Raw genomic sequence first — 17,245 nt, 5'->3', positions numbered from 1 at the left:
TACCCTGTAAAGTTCCACCTTACAGCCTGCCCTTGAGGAACCCTCAGGCCTCTGCCTTTTGCTCACAGACAGCCAGTGCTCTGTGCCTAGAAAGTTCCACCTTCTCACCCATCTTCTTTTTCTGTTTGTGCAAAGCCTAGCTAAATTTTTGAGAAGGAGAAATAAAAGTTAAGAATCCTCTTTAATGTCCTAAACAAAGTGTTTATTGTTGTTAATAAGACAGATTACTTCCAACTCGTCCAGTTGCCCCCCAACAGTAAAGCTCCACCCTTTCCTAACAGTCACCCCCATACACATAGCAGATCCATATCACATCACCACCCCACACCCGACCAGCTCCCCTCACTGACTTCACTTGGGACCCCAAAATTGCAGATTCCTGGTGATAGCCAGAATGCTTTGGGAACGATAGTTGCATTATGTTTTAACCATCATTTCCCAGCATAGTTTTTAATTTTCATTTGTAAAAATATCCATTAATGTGTTTTAATTTGCATGCCTTTTCTTTTTAGAAATGAGTACTTTTCCATTTTTATTAACTATATGATAGAAGAGATAGCTGGGAAATATCTAGAGACCAAGGGAGACAGGGAGCTTTGTTCTGAGGACAGAGACTAGATGTAACACAGATCAAATTCCTCAGGAGTATTTGGTGAGAACATGAGAGCTATATGGCTGATAAGCCTTAACATGTTATTTTATTGTGGCTGCTATACTGATGTAATTCTGGGGACCTTTTTTTTTTTGTGCATCTGAATCAGTGTTAGAAAAAACACATGATTTAGCATTTATATAATTACAGATTCTCCCTGACTTGAGAATGCAGACATTGATCAAGTCTGGTATTAAATGCTTCTAACTTCAGAAACTCCACTCAGGAGGGTTAAGGGGACAGTTTCTTTTCGTCACAAATCCAGAGAAAAGCCTTTATATCCAGCCACCAATTTAAAGTATTTTTTATATTTTGAGCCATATGTGCTATTATTACATAGTTTATTAGTTCATTATTTTTACATTAGTTCATTATTTTCAGTTTAATTGAGTATACTTGTTAGATAGTTTAAGTTTGTGTTCATTTGAATGTATTGATGGAAATGAATGCAACTTTGTTTCCTTCCATTTGTATTATCTGTGTCTATGCTTGAGTTAGCTTTCCCATTTCTTTATCAGAATACATTAAGTTTTGTTAAGAAACTATTTTGTACAACAAATTACTTGTAATTAATTCATCTTAGAGTTTAAGGTTCTATAGACAAGTAAGTTGAATAAATGTGCTCCCCCTTACCAAATACTGAACTAAATGTTTGATGCTCTTTAGCTGTCTCACATTACTTCTCTTTGTGGGAAAGGCAAAAAGATGCATACATGAGTAAATCCACAGTGGGGGCTGCGGATGTAGCTCAGCAGTGGAGTAGGCTTGCTTGCCTAGTGGTTCCACCCACAGTACTGTGAAAAGAATGAGAGGGAGGAAAGAAGAAAGGAAGGGAGGGAAGAAGAAAAGACAGGAAGAGAGGGTAGGAAAGGAGGGAGAGGAGGAGGGAATATGCACACTTGTCCCTAAGCCCCAGCTCTTCTGGACCATCTTCTGCTCCCAGGAACGGCTGTTCCTTGTCTGGAGTCTGGCCTTTCTCCTCATCTGACTCTAGTGTTTCAAGAACCTGCTCTACAGATGTATTTTTTTTCTCACCTTTTTGTTTTCTTTCTGATATCCGGCTCATCTTTCACAGGGTATCCAGAACCCAGTCTGCTGCACAGTTCTTCCTCCATCCCGTATTCTTGAACATCTCCTTGCCTGAAGAATGAAACCTGAATGGCCGTAGCTGATGTTGGTGTGGGGCTTTCATCCGTCTCCCTAACTTTAGAGGGCTGTCACTCAACTCATTTGATCTATTCGTCTTTCTCATTCATTTGTTCTTTCAACCACTCACTCAGCACCAGCTTCCTGTGCTCTGTTGAAAGAACATTTGCCTGTGGCTTTCCCTGTCTGTATAGAATAGCTTTTCTTTAACCAATGTCAGCTTTACAAAGTCTTGTTGCCCTCTGAACTGCTGGCCTTTTCGTCATATTTCATGATATTTCCTTTTCATCAATGGATGGTACTTAACTGTACATTCTTATTAGCTCATCAACCACAAAACTTCCTCACTTCATTCTCCACGGTACTTCAGCTTTTGATCCTCATCATTAATTCTCAGTACTAATTAGGGGCATTTCTTCTGCTGTCTCATTCATCCTATCTTCACGTGTGTCTGATTTCACTGAAATGTCCTGTTCATTTGAATTACATTTCCGTTAATTCTCATCTCTAGAAACCTGGCTTTTCTGGAGATAGGAAGGAGAAACAGCTAACTTACTGTGGAATGATTTTGAACACTAATGGTGAAGATACTTGGCATGCGGGTCTTCATTGCATCCTTCCATCCTTCCGATGGGGCGAGGGCTAAACCAGTCAATGACGGTGTGTAATTACGCCACTGAGGGAGAGACTGGAGCGCAGGAGGGAAGCCTAATCCTCAAGTGTCAGGTGGTCAGGTGGGTTATAAGCAGTCATGGGGAATGAACATGCCCTTTGAGGTGTAGCTGTATTGATCACCCAGGTTTAGTGAGTTGCTGAGACCCCCCACTGCAAGGGAAAGCAATATACTGGCCAGCTCTTGGGCTGTCTCAACCTGCATCCTGCTTCATCCAGTTTGCTTTTTTCTGTTAGTAGCTACCCCTCTTATTATCAATTGGTTTCTTGTTACAAACTGGTTTATAGTTTTGATTTTTTTGAGACAGGGTTTCTTTGTGTAACAGCCTTTGCTGTCCTGGAACTCACTTTGTAGATCAGACTGGCCTCCAACTCACAGAGATCCACCTGCCTTTGCCTCCTGAGTGCTGGGATTAAAGGCATGTGCCACCATGCCTGACTCTTCCAAATTAAGTTTTGAAGATTTATCTTACTAATGTGTGTTGACGGGGTTTCTTTCCTGCCCAGTTCCTGCAATCGGTAAGTCCCAAAGAAATCACACAGAGGTCTACATTAGTTATAAAACTGATTGACCTATTAGCTCAGCTTCCTATTAGCTCTTATAATGAATATTAACCCATATTTCTTATCTGTGTTAGTCACATGGCTCAGTACCTTTTCCAGCGAGGCAATCACATCTTGCTTCTTCTGTGGCTGGGCCAGGACTGCAGAGAGAGTTTTCCTTTTCCCAGAATTCTCCTGTTCTCATTGACCCACCTCTACTTCCTGTCTGGTTGTCCCGCATATACTTCCTGCCTGACTACTCACCTATCAGCATTTATTTAAAATATAATTGACAGAATACAGACAATTGTCCTGTACCAGGTGTGTGTGTGTGTGTGTGTGTGTGTGTATTGCACGCACACATGGGTGCGTGCATGCATGTACCAGGTATGTTTAGGTGCCCACAGAGGCCAGAAGAGGGCATTAGCTCTCCTGGGGTTGAAATTACAGGTGGTTGTAAGCCAGCCAATGAAAGTCCTGGGGATTGAACTCTGGTCCTCTACAAAAGTAGCAAGTGCAAAGCTTTTTAAATAATAGCCTTGATTGACTTTTGAGTTTGTCTACTTTCCCAACACTACCAGCCTTCCTGGAATGAAACTGTGACACCTTCTCTCTAGCCTGACAGTATAGGTGTTCTGTTCTCAGCCATTTGTTTTCCATTGTTTAGAGGTATGTGTACAGGAGTGTGTGCATGTATGTTCACATGTGTGCAGCTTCCTTTGTGTGTGTGCAGGTGTGCATGGTCTGTATACACTTGCATGTAGAGGTCAGGGGTCAACCTCATATGTCATTCCTTATGAATGTCCATGTTGGTTTTTTGAGGCCGTCTTTTACCAGGAGCTGTTGCCCACTGATCAGGCTAGGCTGCCTGGCTGGTAATCTCAGGTGTCTGCCTGTCTCTGCCTCCTCAGTGTGGAGTCACCACAACTGTCTATTTGTGGCCTGGCTTTTTTACACAAGTAGTTTTCTAAGTGGATACCTGGCAGTCTCCTTACCCACTGAATGGTCTCCCAACCTCATCTTCATTTGCAGATTGGCCTTGCTGGGAACTTTCCTCTTTCTTCCTTTCCTCTCATCCCTTGCTCCCCTTTCTCCTTTCACACCTCCTCTCCCATCCCCTAGGGGTTTTTTTTGTTTGTTTGTTCTGTCTTTTTACAGTACCAGGTATTCAACCCAGGATCTTGTACATAATAGTAGGCAAATGTTCTACCACTGAACTACATCCCACATTTTTTTTTCAACAAACCTACATACTATGTTTGGCATTAATGGTTTTCTTTAATAACTGGATTGGTTCCCTTACACTTTAAATTCCTATTTTATTAGCTGCTTGAAGAAGTTAAAACATTAATTCTAAGATTTTCTCCTTTTCAAGTGCTTTCTTTAAATATCTGTAACTCAAACTTATTTTCTTACTGCCCAGTCTCCACATAGGTTTAGATAATGCTGCATTTTCTTTGTCAATCTCCTTTTGCTTAAGAATTTCTTGTTGATGACTTGGAGGGGGGCATTACTAACAATCACCAAATCCTTGCACATCCTAAGCAAGGCTCTACCTCTGAACTGTATTCCGTGCCCTCTTTTAAGAATACTTTAAAGAATCGTTGCAGCTGAACAGATAGCATGCAGAAAAGAACACTTGCTGTTCTTACAGAGAACACTTGCTTGGTTCCCAGCACCCACATGGCAGCTCACAGCCATCTGTAGCTCCAGGGGATCTGATGTCGTCTTCTGGGCCTCCACAGGCACGTCATACAAGTGGTGCACTTACATACACGCAGGTAAAACACATAAAACAAAAACTTTTTGAAAAGAATACTTACGTAGAACTCATATTTCACTTTTCTAGGATGCTTCTAGTCTAGTAGGTTTATGTTTGCAGATACTAGGCATGGAGGACTTTGGGAAGGGACCTGGATTTTGTTTTCTACCACTGTTTTCCTCAACAGTTCTTCTTTCGCAGACTGATTTGTTTGACTTCAGTTTAGTGCTTTTCTCACAAATGCATAGGATATGTTCTCTGTATCTTTTCAGGACCACATGTATGTCTTGTGGGCTTGGTTAAGGGATTGACATGGTTCCAAGGTTGGGTTCTTTTACTGCTGTAGATACTTGCAGTGACCCCTCGTGTTGGAGAATGGCATTTCAGAACTCACACTGATCCTTTATTCTCTGTATTGTTACTTTCTTCTAAAACCGTAAAAGAGTCTCACCCCCTCGCATTCACTTAAAAACTGAGAACTCTAATAGCGTGTGCGTAGATACATACTATGTCATCAGTCTAACTTGGAACTCAGCAATCTACTATACCTCAAACTCCGGCTCAAAATCCAGTAAAATAGCTTCTTTTGCTTGTTGGATTGTCGACTCTTCTTTTGTTGACCATTTATCTCCCCTTGAATTTCTGTGGGTTTGTGCTATACAGCCACCTGGAACCATCTTCCCTGTTTCTAACTTCAATTTTAGATTTCTGTATATGTTACTTTGTGCTTTGAAGGACAGCTTGCCTTTTACTCTAGTCTCTTTGAGAATTATATGTCCTGTCTCCATACAATCATGTTCTCTAATCTGCTGTACCGCCTTCTAAAGGACGTTCATCGTGCTCTGTCCCTGCTATTGCTCTCAGCACTGCTAGGTAGGTACCATGGTTGCCATTAGACACACTCCTTAGATGTGCGTTCCACTTTCTTGTCAGTTTGTTGAAGTTCAGGTCCAGTGTTCAAGAAGCCTGCGTGTCCCTCAGGGAAATAGCGTGAAAGAAGATTGCTGTACTCCTCTACAGAGCGCCCCGGCCAGCACACCTTTGCTGTTAAGTGACATCTTAGTCATTGGAGTGCCATTGAAACCAAGCCCACTCCCGTAAGGCTGGCGATAGCCTCTCTGTTTTGCCCTTCCTGCCAGCAGGAGCTACAGGTGGCCTGTGCTGAGCTGTTGCCTAGATCTGGGCCTCTGTAATACTTAAACCTGGACTCTCTAATAGCATCTTTGTTGTATTGTTTAAACCATGAGGGAGCAAGACCTGTACTTTGTGTCTCCGTGGAATAACAGTAGTATAAATTCAGTCTTCTCAGCACTGAGACACATCTCAGTCATGCAGACCTGTGATTGGAGGAAGCCAGGGGAGCATAGTCCTGCCAGTTCCCTCACCATCCCAGACACAGAGCCCAGCTCTCACCTTCAGTTTCTACCTGGTCACGTACCCAGAGAAGACCATATCCATATGGCTAAGTCTGAATTCCCACGACACTCAGGCAGGTTATTAGAACAGAATGCCTTCCAGTGACACCGCCGATATGGAGCACCGCAGTTGGTACCCTTTGTATTGTAGGTTAGTGGCTGTATTTATGCTGCCAGTTTGCTCTGCCTACAGAGTGAATGTTTAAAGTATTCCAAAACATAATCTATACTCTGTAGTTGGAAACTATTTCTTACTGTGTAAAATAGCCATGCTAATAGTTTTCCTTATTACTGAGGTAGATAAGCTAGAAACCTGAACTTTATAGAAAAGTTCTTTTTAAAATATATTGGATATTTACTTGCATTATTTTTCCTTAGCTCCTCAATTGGCATCTTATACTCTTTCTCTTGTGTTGTAGGTTAGCATGGCATCACTGAAAGAACTAGACCAACGACTCTTTGAAAATTACATTGAGCTAAAAGCAGATCCTATTGTTGGATCCCTGGAACCCGGGATATATGCAGGCTATTTTGACTGGAAAGACTGCCTGCCTCCAGCAGGTAAGTCTACAAGCGTTCCCAGTTTCTCCAAATACTATCTAGGGTGCTAGATATAGACAGGCTTCTCAGCCAAGATGTATTTAAACAGGTTTTCTTTATATTCATTTTTTTCCTGTTCTTACCAAAGATAGAACATTTGTTATTTTTACTTAATGGTTTAAATTATGTTTTATAGTGGAATTCAGTGTACTTTCCCTCATGAATTCTCAGTAGCTTATTCTTTGTCTCCAGAGAATCATTAATTATACCTTTTGATTATGGGTGACTTGAAGATGCAGAATGTCTCCTACAACACTCCCTTTCCACATAGATATTAGGACTGACAGTTTTATTCTGTGATCTTGGGAGTGTTGGCAAAAAATTAAAGATATTTAGTCCTGTGAAATATCTAATTGTTGATGATGAAAGTGTAGAAGGAAAGCGTGCAGGAATAAGATTACTGCAGTAATGCAGGGAGGACAAAAACAATACACAGGATGGCTGGGGGGGGCACCGGATGGCTGGGGGGGCACAGGATGGCTGGGGGGGGGCACAGGATGGCTGGAGGGGTACCAGTGGGAAGTTCATGGGGTAGCTGAAAGCAGCTCCTGTCACTGTAGATCTTTTAAAAACAGCTGTTGCTTTCTTAACCAAATAAATATTTTAAATTTCTCTGTGTGTGTATGTTCATGTGCCATGATCTGAGCCATCGAATAATTTTTCTGACTAAACAAATAGTTGTTTGTTTTTTTTTTTAAACTGCTATGGACTACATGGGCTCCTGTTTCTGTGGGAGTGGCCATGCTGATATTAACCTTCAGTTCCTCTTGGGTCCTTAGATGCAGGTCCTCCAGTGGTTGTTGGCTAAGGAGCTTGTCCCGATCTTCATTCTCCTTGTGATTGTTCTTTTTATAACACGCTGTTCTTATTAGATATAGATGAGCTTATTTGCTGGTGAAACACCTTAGTTTTTATTGTGCACTATTTATACTTAGTAATGCCCAACAGAGAATCATTAAATGCCTTTTTATATGAACATGATGTTTTAATTTTTCAAACAGCAATCTTTCCCTCTCTTTTTCTATTAGCATGAATCATTGTACAAAATAACAAGCTTCTCTGTGGATACATGTGTATCTCTGTGGATACATCCTGGACATGGTGTTTTTATACATGTGTGTCCTGGACATGATTTTTTTTCATAGATGTGTATCCTGGATGTGGTGTTTTCATATATTAGTATCCTGGATGTGGTGTTTTCATACATGAGTGTCCCGGATGTGGTGTTTTCATACAGGTATATCCCGGGCATGATGTTTTCATACATTTGTATCCTGGATATGGTGTTTTCATACGTGTATCCTGGGCATGGTGTTTTATACATATGTATCCTGGACTTGCGCCGTATTCCCTGCTCCCCAGTTACTCTCTCGACATCATCTCATCTCTCCTGCTGACTGCCTGTCTCACTCCAAGTCACTCCTCCCTTCTGTTTTCACACCTCTTGTGTTCAAATCTAGACCTGCACGTGAAAAAAAGACATGCAGCATCTGTCTTTCTTACATGGCTTGTTTTGTGATAACCTCTACTTCCATCTGTTTGCCTGCAGGTAACATAATTTCTTCTTTATGAGCAAGTAAAACTCTACTTTCTTTTCCTTTCTTTTTTAAATTGAAAATAGACTCTGCTCTCATACAATACATCAACCACAGTTTACATTTGCTCCACTCTTCCCAGCTCCCCCCACATTCCCCTTCCTGATCCAGTCCCCCTCTGTCTCTCTTCAGAAAAGAGCGGGCCACCAATAGAAAACAACCAAATATGACAAAACAAGATGCAATAAGACAATGCAAAAGCCTTCAAACCAAAGCTGTACAAGGCTACCTAACAAGAGGGAAAGAGTCCCAGGAGTAGGCAGAAGAGTCAAAGACACACCCACTTCCATTGTGAGGAGTTCCACAAAAACACCAAGCTAACAGCCACAACATACACACAGGGAACTGGTGCAGACTCATGCAGGCCCCATGCTTGCTGCTTCAGTCTCTGAGATCTCATACTAGCAACTTAACAGCACACTTGAGAGCTCTAGAACAAAAAGAAGCAAGCATCCAATAGAGTAGATGACAGGAAATACTGAAACTCACCTGAAATCAGTAAAATAGAAGCAAAGAGAACAATACAAAGAATGAGTGAAGCAAAGAGATATAAAGGAGTGATTTCTCAGAAAATTAGGAAACAACCTTCATCAAGACCCAGCAATACCACTTTTGGATATATATCTAAAGAATACTCAATTGTGCCACAAGGACATGTGCTCAACTATGTTCATAGCAGCATTGTCTGTCATAGCCAGGACCTGGAAACAACCTAAATGCCCCTCAACCAAAGAATGGATAAGGAAAATGTGGTACGTTTACACAATGGAGTACTACACAGCTGAAAAAAAATAACATCTTGAAAATTGCAGGCAAATGGATGGATTTAGAAAACATATTTATTGGGGTAACCCAATCCCAGAAGGACAAATATTATATGTACTCACTCATAAAAAAAGACAAGAAAAACCAGCCTACAGTTCACAATCCCGGGGAACCTAGACAATAGTGAGGACCCTAAGAGAGACATACGTGGATCTACTGTACATGGGAAGTAGAAAAAGACAAGATCTCCTGAGTGAATTGGGAGCATGGGAACCATGGGAGATGGTAGAAGGGAAGGGGGAAAATATGTAGCTCAATTTAAAACAAAATGAAAAATGGTCATAAATAACAGATAACACATAATCACTAATAACTGCTAGAAAAAAAACTATTTTGGAATAACCAAGCTAGTGAAACACTTGTATGTCAAGGACTTCAAGTATTTGGAGAAAGAAATTGAAGATGAAAAGATCTGTTGACATCGTTTTCTTGATAATCTTTATGAAATGAAATCTTAGTATAGTATTTATTTACATTTCCCCAGTAGCTTAGCATCTTGAGTATGCCTGCCTGCCTGCTTTTCTCCCTCCCTCCCTCCCTCCTTCCTTTCTTCCCTTTGTTTGTTTGAGGCAGGTTTCTCTGTGTACTTTTGGCTGTTCTGTAACTCACTCTGTCGATCAGGCTTGAACTCACAGGTATCCACCTCCCTCTGCCTCCACAGAGTGCTGGGATTAAAGGTGTGTATCATCACCACCTGGCTTGAATATGTTTTCATATATTTCCTGGCTATTTCTGCTTCTTTTGAGAATTTCTATCCATTGCCCATTTATTGATTGAATAATTGAAGGCTGTTGGGAAGGGGGTTCCTTATCCCCTGTATCATGTAAAGAGCTGGGTCTCCCCATCCCTGCATTACCCCCATTCTGTTGGCTGTCTCTTCGATGTCCTGATTGTTTGCCTAAGCTATTCAGAAGCTTTCAGATCTGATGGAATCCCTTTTGGCAGTTCTTTCTCTTACTTCCTAAACTATTAAAGTCCTAACACAGAAATACCCTTGACAATATTTCGAGGTGTTTTCCTGTGCTTTCCTCTAGCACTTTCAAAGCTTTCAAGTTTTATCTGTATTGTGAATTGATTCATGTACAGAACGAGAAACAAGAATCTAGTTTTATTCTTCTGAATATATCCATCCAAGCAGTGTTTGGTGAAAGGTTTCCCTTTTTATCTAGTGCATATTTTTTGAGACCCGTATTGAGAGTAAGGCTGTTTCAGTTTGGTGGATTTATATTTTGACAGTCTGTTCTATCATATTTCTACATGTCTCTTTTGTGCTGTCTTTTTGTTGTGGCTCTTGGTGCAACTGCTTTAATAAGCTTCAACAAATTAGAATTGCAACTGAGTGGTTGTCAGGGGTTGGTGTCTGTCTTCACGGGAAGCTCTGTTGGCCCTGAGGAACAGCAGCAGCTTGCATGTGACAGAGGAGGACTTCCTTTTCCTCGGCTCTCATCACTGCTGCGTATGGCCAACAGTAGCACTCCATTATGGGGAATGCTGGCCCTGGTGGTGAGGCTTCCCTGTTTAGGGAGAACCAAGTTGTTGTCCCTTCCCTCTCTAGGGACATCTTTGGAACTGGCACAGACAATATGAGGTCCTACCCTCCCCAGAGAGCATTGTGAGGTCCCAGCACTTCTTGTGCAGGCTCTGCTGGCCATTTTCCTGTGGTCTGGCTCCCGTGACAACACTTAGTGTAATTAGCCAGAGGGGAAGAGGTGTGTGAATGGCAGTGCCAGGTGAAGCTTCCCTTGAGTTTGTTAAGGCAGCAGGACTTCACAGTTCCACATCCTCTGCTATAATGTTTTTAGCCCAAGTAACCGAAGTCTGATTTCTCTGTTATCTTCAGATTCTTTCAACCATGGCACTTGCAGGTTAGGATTAGAGTGTGAAATATTTAATATTAAGATTTATCTTAATGCTAGTCGATAGCTTCAGACTTCTCAGGATAAAGATTATGCTTGGCTGTGTGGCATTTTTAACCTAGTTTGATCTTAATTGTAAGATAAGCTTCCTTTATGGAACTGTCAACAGTTTGCATTGCTCACGTTGCAAATGCACTGAGAAGTTTATTTTACTTCTTAACATGATTTAGTTTTGTTCTTTGTGTAGTTTTGACTCCTTGATTACAGCTGAACCTCAGTCTTTTATAGTCATTTAGTGAGTTTTTGTTGGTTAAAAGCTGGGCCCTCATGTCAGGTGATTGGTCAAAATTGGCATAACCATTCTAAAATATTTCAGTCGAAAACTTTAATATTATTTTTAGAGTTTTCAGCTCCACAAGCTGAATTGTACAAAGCACATAGGTAACTAATTACTAGTTACAGGAGTTAGCAGTAAATTGTGTTTCCAATACTATACACAGTAATTTTTTAAAATCCAGTTGATTAATTTCATAATTTAAGAAGAAATTTTAGCTAAAACCATAGCTATGTTTTTGCAACCTGACAGATACTTATATGCCTCTCTGTTGGTGTGTGTGTATGTGTTCTACAGTAAAATTGTCCTTACTAGTTTTGTATCAGATAACTGACTGTTCTTAAGATCTTAGGTGTTCTGTTTACCATGATTATTAGGAGGTTCTTGAGTATTTACATTTTCTGAATTTTAGCAAAATTGAAAATATTGTTGATCTCTCATTGTCAAATACACATGCAAGTTCAGGTCTTAGAAGCATATTGGGAAAAAACTTACTTAAATTTTCTCTAAACTACTACTTTTAGCTATTTTTATCTATCATGCATATAAACTTAAATTTGTAAACATTCTTTAAAGTATTTAATAAATGAATTTAAATTTAGCCATTTTTACCCAGGTAAAGTACTTGATTGAATTTTGATCCAAATGCTTTGTATTAGTTGTGATATGTGGATTTCAGATGGACTTGTAGAGATTCACATGTTATAACATGAAATGTCTAGTAATAGTCTGGAATCACACCTCAATCAAAAGCTTGAGTAGGTAATGTTTGTGGTCAGAGCAGCATGACCTAACACCTCATGATGGCTCAGACACAACCCATAGTGCCCTAGCCCATGACTGAGCTGTGAGAGTTGTCCAATGTCTGCTGCCAAAATTGCGCGTTAGGCGGTGCTTCTTAGCCTAAGACAGGACAGATGCGCAGTACTCATGTGACATAGTAAGTACATAGCTCTTCCGTGTCTGTGTTTGTTTTCCCCAGAGCAACTTCAACTGTGCCTTCAGATCTCTGCCTTTGGGATCTGTCTGACATATTTTCACTGAACTGAGAGACATTGCACAGTTTGATTATCATCCACCATATCTTGTCACACAGTTACCTGGCACTCAGGTGCCGCCGGAATTTTCCAGAGAATAAAGAGAATAAAAAGGATGCCAGAGGAGTGATTTTTGTTTGATCTTGAAAAATTTGAACACTAAGGACAACCTTGCTATTGTCCCTAACAATTTATCATTTATCATTAAAATAAATGCTTGGCTCTGCCTTTTCCGCTGTGCTGCTGTAAAAAAATGCCTCCAGTCAGGTAGTTTATGAAGAATAAGACTGGGAGTCTAAGATCAAGGTATAAATTCAGCGGTACTGTGTTGCCGGGTCCTTCAGAGAGGACAAAGCCTGTGTCCTCACAGCAGTGAAAGAACTGGTAGACGTGGCTAACTTACTCTTCAGGCACGGATAGATTTACCTTTCTGAGTCATGCTCATGCAAGTTTAAATTATTTGTAATTATTGATACACTGTATTGCTGTATTAATTAAAGCCAATAAGCATAATGAATATGTGACTAATATCAGCCCTGAGTATACAAAAAAGGTATGAATAATGTCAGCAAATAAAATTATGCTGCCCATTAGTAAAACATTTATTTATTTTTTATTAATTTTTATTGAGCTCTACATAAAGCATTTATTTCATCTAAACGTTTTAGTATTGATTCCTATACGAGTAAAATACTTCTGCTAACATTTCAAAGAGATCAATTGTAAAGACAATTTGTAAACTGTAAATGAACTTTGAAATATTTCTCCCTAAATACCTTTTGGTTTTCTAGGTAATGGAACCCAACAGTCAGTCCCCTGTGCCCCACCTGTGTGCCCCCCACTACCCTCCTTCCCTCCTCCCTCCCTGCCTCTGGCCTGTGGAGACTCACTAAGCCCTTTCCTGGCCCTAGCCTCTCCCTGTGAAACTCCAATGGATAAAACCAGTTTTTTGTTTGTTTGCTTGTGTGCTTTTTTGTTTGTTTTGCAAACACATGTTAATTGGAGATAACTTTCTGGATAAGGGTAGGAGCCCACATCCACTTCCCCCTTGACACAGTCTAGCTTGAACCTGTGCCTGCCCTGTGCGTGCTGCCACAGTTTCTGTAAGTTCATATGTGTGTCAGTCCCGTTGTGTCTGGAAGACACTGTTTCCTTGGAATCACCCGTCATCTCTGGCTCCAACAATCTTTCCATCTCCTCTTCCACATAGCTCTATGAGCCCTGAGGGGAGAGGTTTGATTACAACATTCCATTTAGGACTGGGTGTTCCAAAACCTCTCACTCTCTGCACATTGTCCAGTTGTGGGTCTCTGTATCCCCCCCTCCCCGCACACTGTAAGAGGAAGTTTCTCTGATGATGAAGGCTGGACAGGGCACTGATCTATGGATATAGCAGGATGTCCTTAGGAATCATCTTATTGTTTTGATCCTTAGCAGAATACTGGATTTTCACTGGTGCCTGTGGCCTATCCAGTCTCCAGTTCTTGCCTGCCTGGGCAGTATCAGGCATGGGTTCCATCTCGTGGAGTGGACCTTAGATTCAGTCAAAGTGGGTGGGTCCTCCCACGTTTGCGCCACTGTGGCATTGGCATGTCACACAGGCAGTCACTCTTGTTGATGGAAGGGTTTGTAGCTGGGTTGGTATTGACCTTTCTCCCCTGGTAGCAAGCAGAGTACACCTTCCAATACCATGAACACCAGTCGGTAGGAGTGAAGCCTTAGACACCCACCAGCTGGACTTCTCCATGTTCAGTGAAATACTGAAGTGTTGTCATCAGCAATAGGGCTTTACTGTCAGTTTGTAGAGAGCAATAGTAGTCTTGGCAATAGTCTGAGATGTTTGGAAAATTTCAAAAGGGTCCTCCTGGTCTCAGGAACATACACAGTTTCCGTGCTGGTCATGAGCTGAACCTGTGTCCCTCTCCTGCCTCATTGCTTAATATGAGGTCTTCTTGTAACTAACACCCAGCCATGCAGTTATTCCCAGTCCCAGCGCATGGCATTCCTTCCCAGAGGTTCTTGCACATAGTGTTTCCCCCACTGGACTTCCCACCACCCTGCCTGCTCCAGCTGAGGCACCTAGATGGGACACAGAGCACCTTCAGCTGCTTCAACCCAGCCGGGACTTCTGGTGTTCCCTGGGTTCTTTGCCCTGCCTGAACTTGTTTTATCCTATGCTGCGTCCACTCTCTGTAGGACTCTACTCACAACATGCATTTTCTAACAGACCCTCAACAATTAGTGAGTTAATTCACAAGAAACACCCTGACAACTTTCCTCCAGCAAGGTACAGTGGGGAAATAAACAGCAATTAAAATGCCAGTTTATACTTTAGTTTTATTTTCAACAGACTCTCAGATGGAATCAACTTTTCTTATTCAGTGAATGTCAGAGAGGGGAACTTTGTTGATTAAATATCATAGCATTTGCAGAAATAACAGACAGTGGATCGGAGTATTTGCGATGCACTTAGCACTGAGGATCTCCTAGAGGCAGCACCGCCTCTCTAGAACACGTCTGAGAATTCTTGGAGCCTTACACATCATATATTATATGCTTAAGTACTTTTCAAAAGTCTGTTTCTTCTCTGGCTGTGGAACATGTGCTGGTGCTGCAGCCAGTCCTCCCGGATTCCAGGAATCCTATAGTGAGAGCTTATCTCAGCATGAAGGCTGCTCTCTGTGAAAACAGATGCCAACCGAGTGGCCCTCACCCCGGAAGAAATGCCCCAGTTGTCATCCTCCTCTGTCCTGAACTCTGGACAGAAGGAAAAGCCTTCATAACTCCCAGGACGTCCTTGGTTTCACCTAAGTTTTATGAGGATATTTTAATGGTCCTATATTTGATCTGATCATAAGGAAAAAGCAATTTTCCATTTTTTGAAAGAAGATAAGCCTAGCTGTTTATCTCTCCAGATCACAGCTTTGTTGTGTAAGCTCACGTTGGTCTTCAGACCTTGTCTCCTTTTAACAAACAGCTCGATATATTATAGTCAGTGCCATCAAACCATTTGCACAATGCTTTGGACATTTGGTTATAATTTCTTTGTCTGCCAAGCATTTTTCAATAAAGCTTAATTTTGGCCTCTCTTGTCCTCAATGTGAAATCGATTAACCTTGAGATGGACTGTGGCTTGGGTGTTTCTTCTTTGCATGTTTTATCTGCTGAAGTGCTTATTATGTATTAAATTGCTAGCTGTAAACTGTGCTGCTTGGTGTCCAGGTAAACTAATATCCTGTTGTGCAAATCTAACTCATTCTTGTAAGTTTTTTTATAGAAAATTTCAGAGACTTAATAGACCAGAATAACAAATCTTGACTGACCTATTGGCCAACTCCAGCATTTACCTGCCCTCACCTTGTAGTTCTATTTGTACTCCTGGATTCCTATTGCCTCCAGGATCTATTATTTTGAAGTAAATCCCAGATATTAGATCAGTCATCTGTATGCAAATAACATAAGGACAAATGTTTCCAAATGAAACATAACCAATCATAATACTTGGAAGAAAGTTAATAGTAATTCCTTAATTTCACCAAATGCCCTGTCACTGTTCAAATTCTAGATATTTATTACGTAGAAGGCGTGCACAAGCTTCCCTAGATCTCAGTATTTCATTGGTTGACTCATTCTTGTTTTTGTTGGTTGGTTGCTTAGTTTCGTTTAACTCACTTGGGTCCCCTTTCCAGTGTATTTGTTGAATAAATCAGGCTCTTTCTTGGGTGGATTTTCAGAAGTCTTGGGTTTTAGGATTCTATTTCTATGTTTTTATCTGTCCTTTGTGTTTCTCATAAATTAATAAAAAGGTGTAGGTTAAATTCTGTTTCTGAAATAGAAGTTTACTTACGCAAGGTCCTTAGTAGCCAAGGTTGTTGTTACTCTTCCTGTTTGTGGTGGTAGGACTGAAAATGGAATTCAAGTGTTACGTAGACCATCCTATTATTGATTTATTGTGAACTTGTCTCCAATGATTCATCACCACTGATGATTTGTGCCATGATCTATTTCTTTCTTTCTTGGTGTGTGTGCACGAGTGTAGTGTGCATGTGTCCTCACACATGCGTGGAAGTCAGCAGACTGTTCAGAAGCAGGCTTTCTTCTTCCAACTGGGTTTTATAAGGCAAGGTCTCTCTTGCTTCTGCCACACTGTATACTCCTGGTTATTTGGCTCAGTAGCTTCCAGACATTTCTCCTGTCTCCACTCCCCATCTCACCATAACAGTGCTAGGATTACAGATGAGTGGTACCACGCCAACTCTGTCCTTGGATTCTGTGAATCGAGTGCAAAGCATCAGCAAGTCTTTGTACCCAGTGAGCTGCTGCGACTGCTTTTTGTTTTTTGTTTGTTTGTTTGTTTGTTTTTTAAGTCATATTGTTAATCTTGAGAAGTTATAACTCAAATATAAAATGTCTCTCTTACCTCTCTTCTACTGGATGTCAAACCCAGTCCCTACACTGTCTGTATGTGAGGCGAGTTTTCTACCACACAGCTATATCCCCAAACCACCAATGCTGGTGAGAACAGACATCAGAATTAAAAGGAGTGAGAAGGTTAAACTAAGCTGGGCCAGGACCTCCGAGGAGGGTAAACAAGGAGGGCAGTGCTGGCTGGCCCCCACAAAGCACCCCACCCCTACCCCACTCCCATCCTTTAAGGAACATAAGCAAGGTTCTGTATCTCTTCACATGTCCCTGCTTCCAATGCAGCTGGTAATACAGTGTGGGAGAGCAGACTGTAAGTAAGAATGGCTTGTAACATTTTTCTCCCAGTTAGTCCTGGAAGACCACTCATGGGCAAGGAGTTGAAC

At 41.2% G+C, this 17,245-nt stretch overlaps 1 protein-coding gene across 1 annotated transcript in view; it reads left to right on the top strand.

The window, feature by feature from the left end:
• Positions 1–17,245, top strand: part of Exoc2 (exocyst complex component 2) — a 170,053-nt gene that overhangs the window by 123,327 nt on the left and 29,481 nt on the right. Inside the window, exon 23 of the mRNA XM_048428015.3 lies at positions 6,610–6,751. Within this exon, the coding sequence (XP_048283972.1) occupies positions 6,610–6,751 (142 nt within the window). The remainder of the gene's footprint in view (positions 1–6,609; positions 6,752–17,245) is intronic.

Source organism: Myodes glareolus, chromosome 14, assembly GCF_982192425.1.
Source record: "Myodes glareolus chromosome 14, mMyoGla1.1, whole genome shotgun sequence".
Lineage (NCBI taxonomy): Eukaryota > Metazoa > Chordata > Mammalia > Rodentia > Cricetidae > Myodes > Myodes glareolus.
The sequence above is the reverse complement of the archived record's forward strand: the minus strand, read 5'-3'. Positions and strand labels throughout refer to the sequence as shown.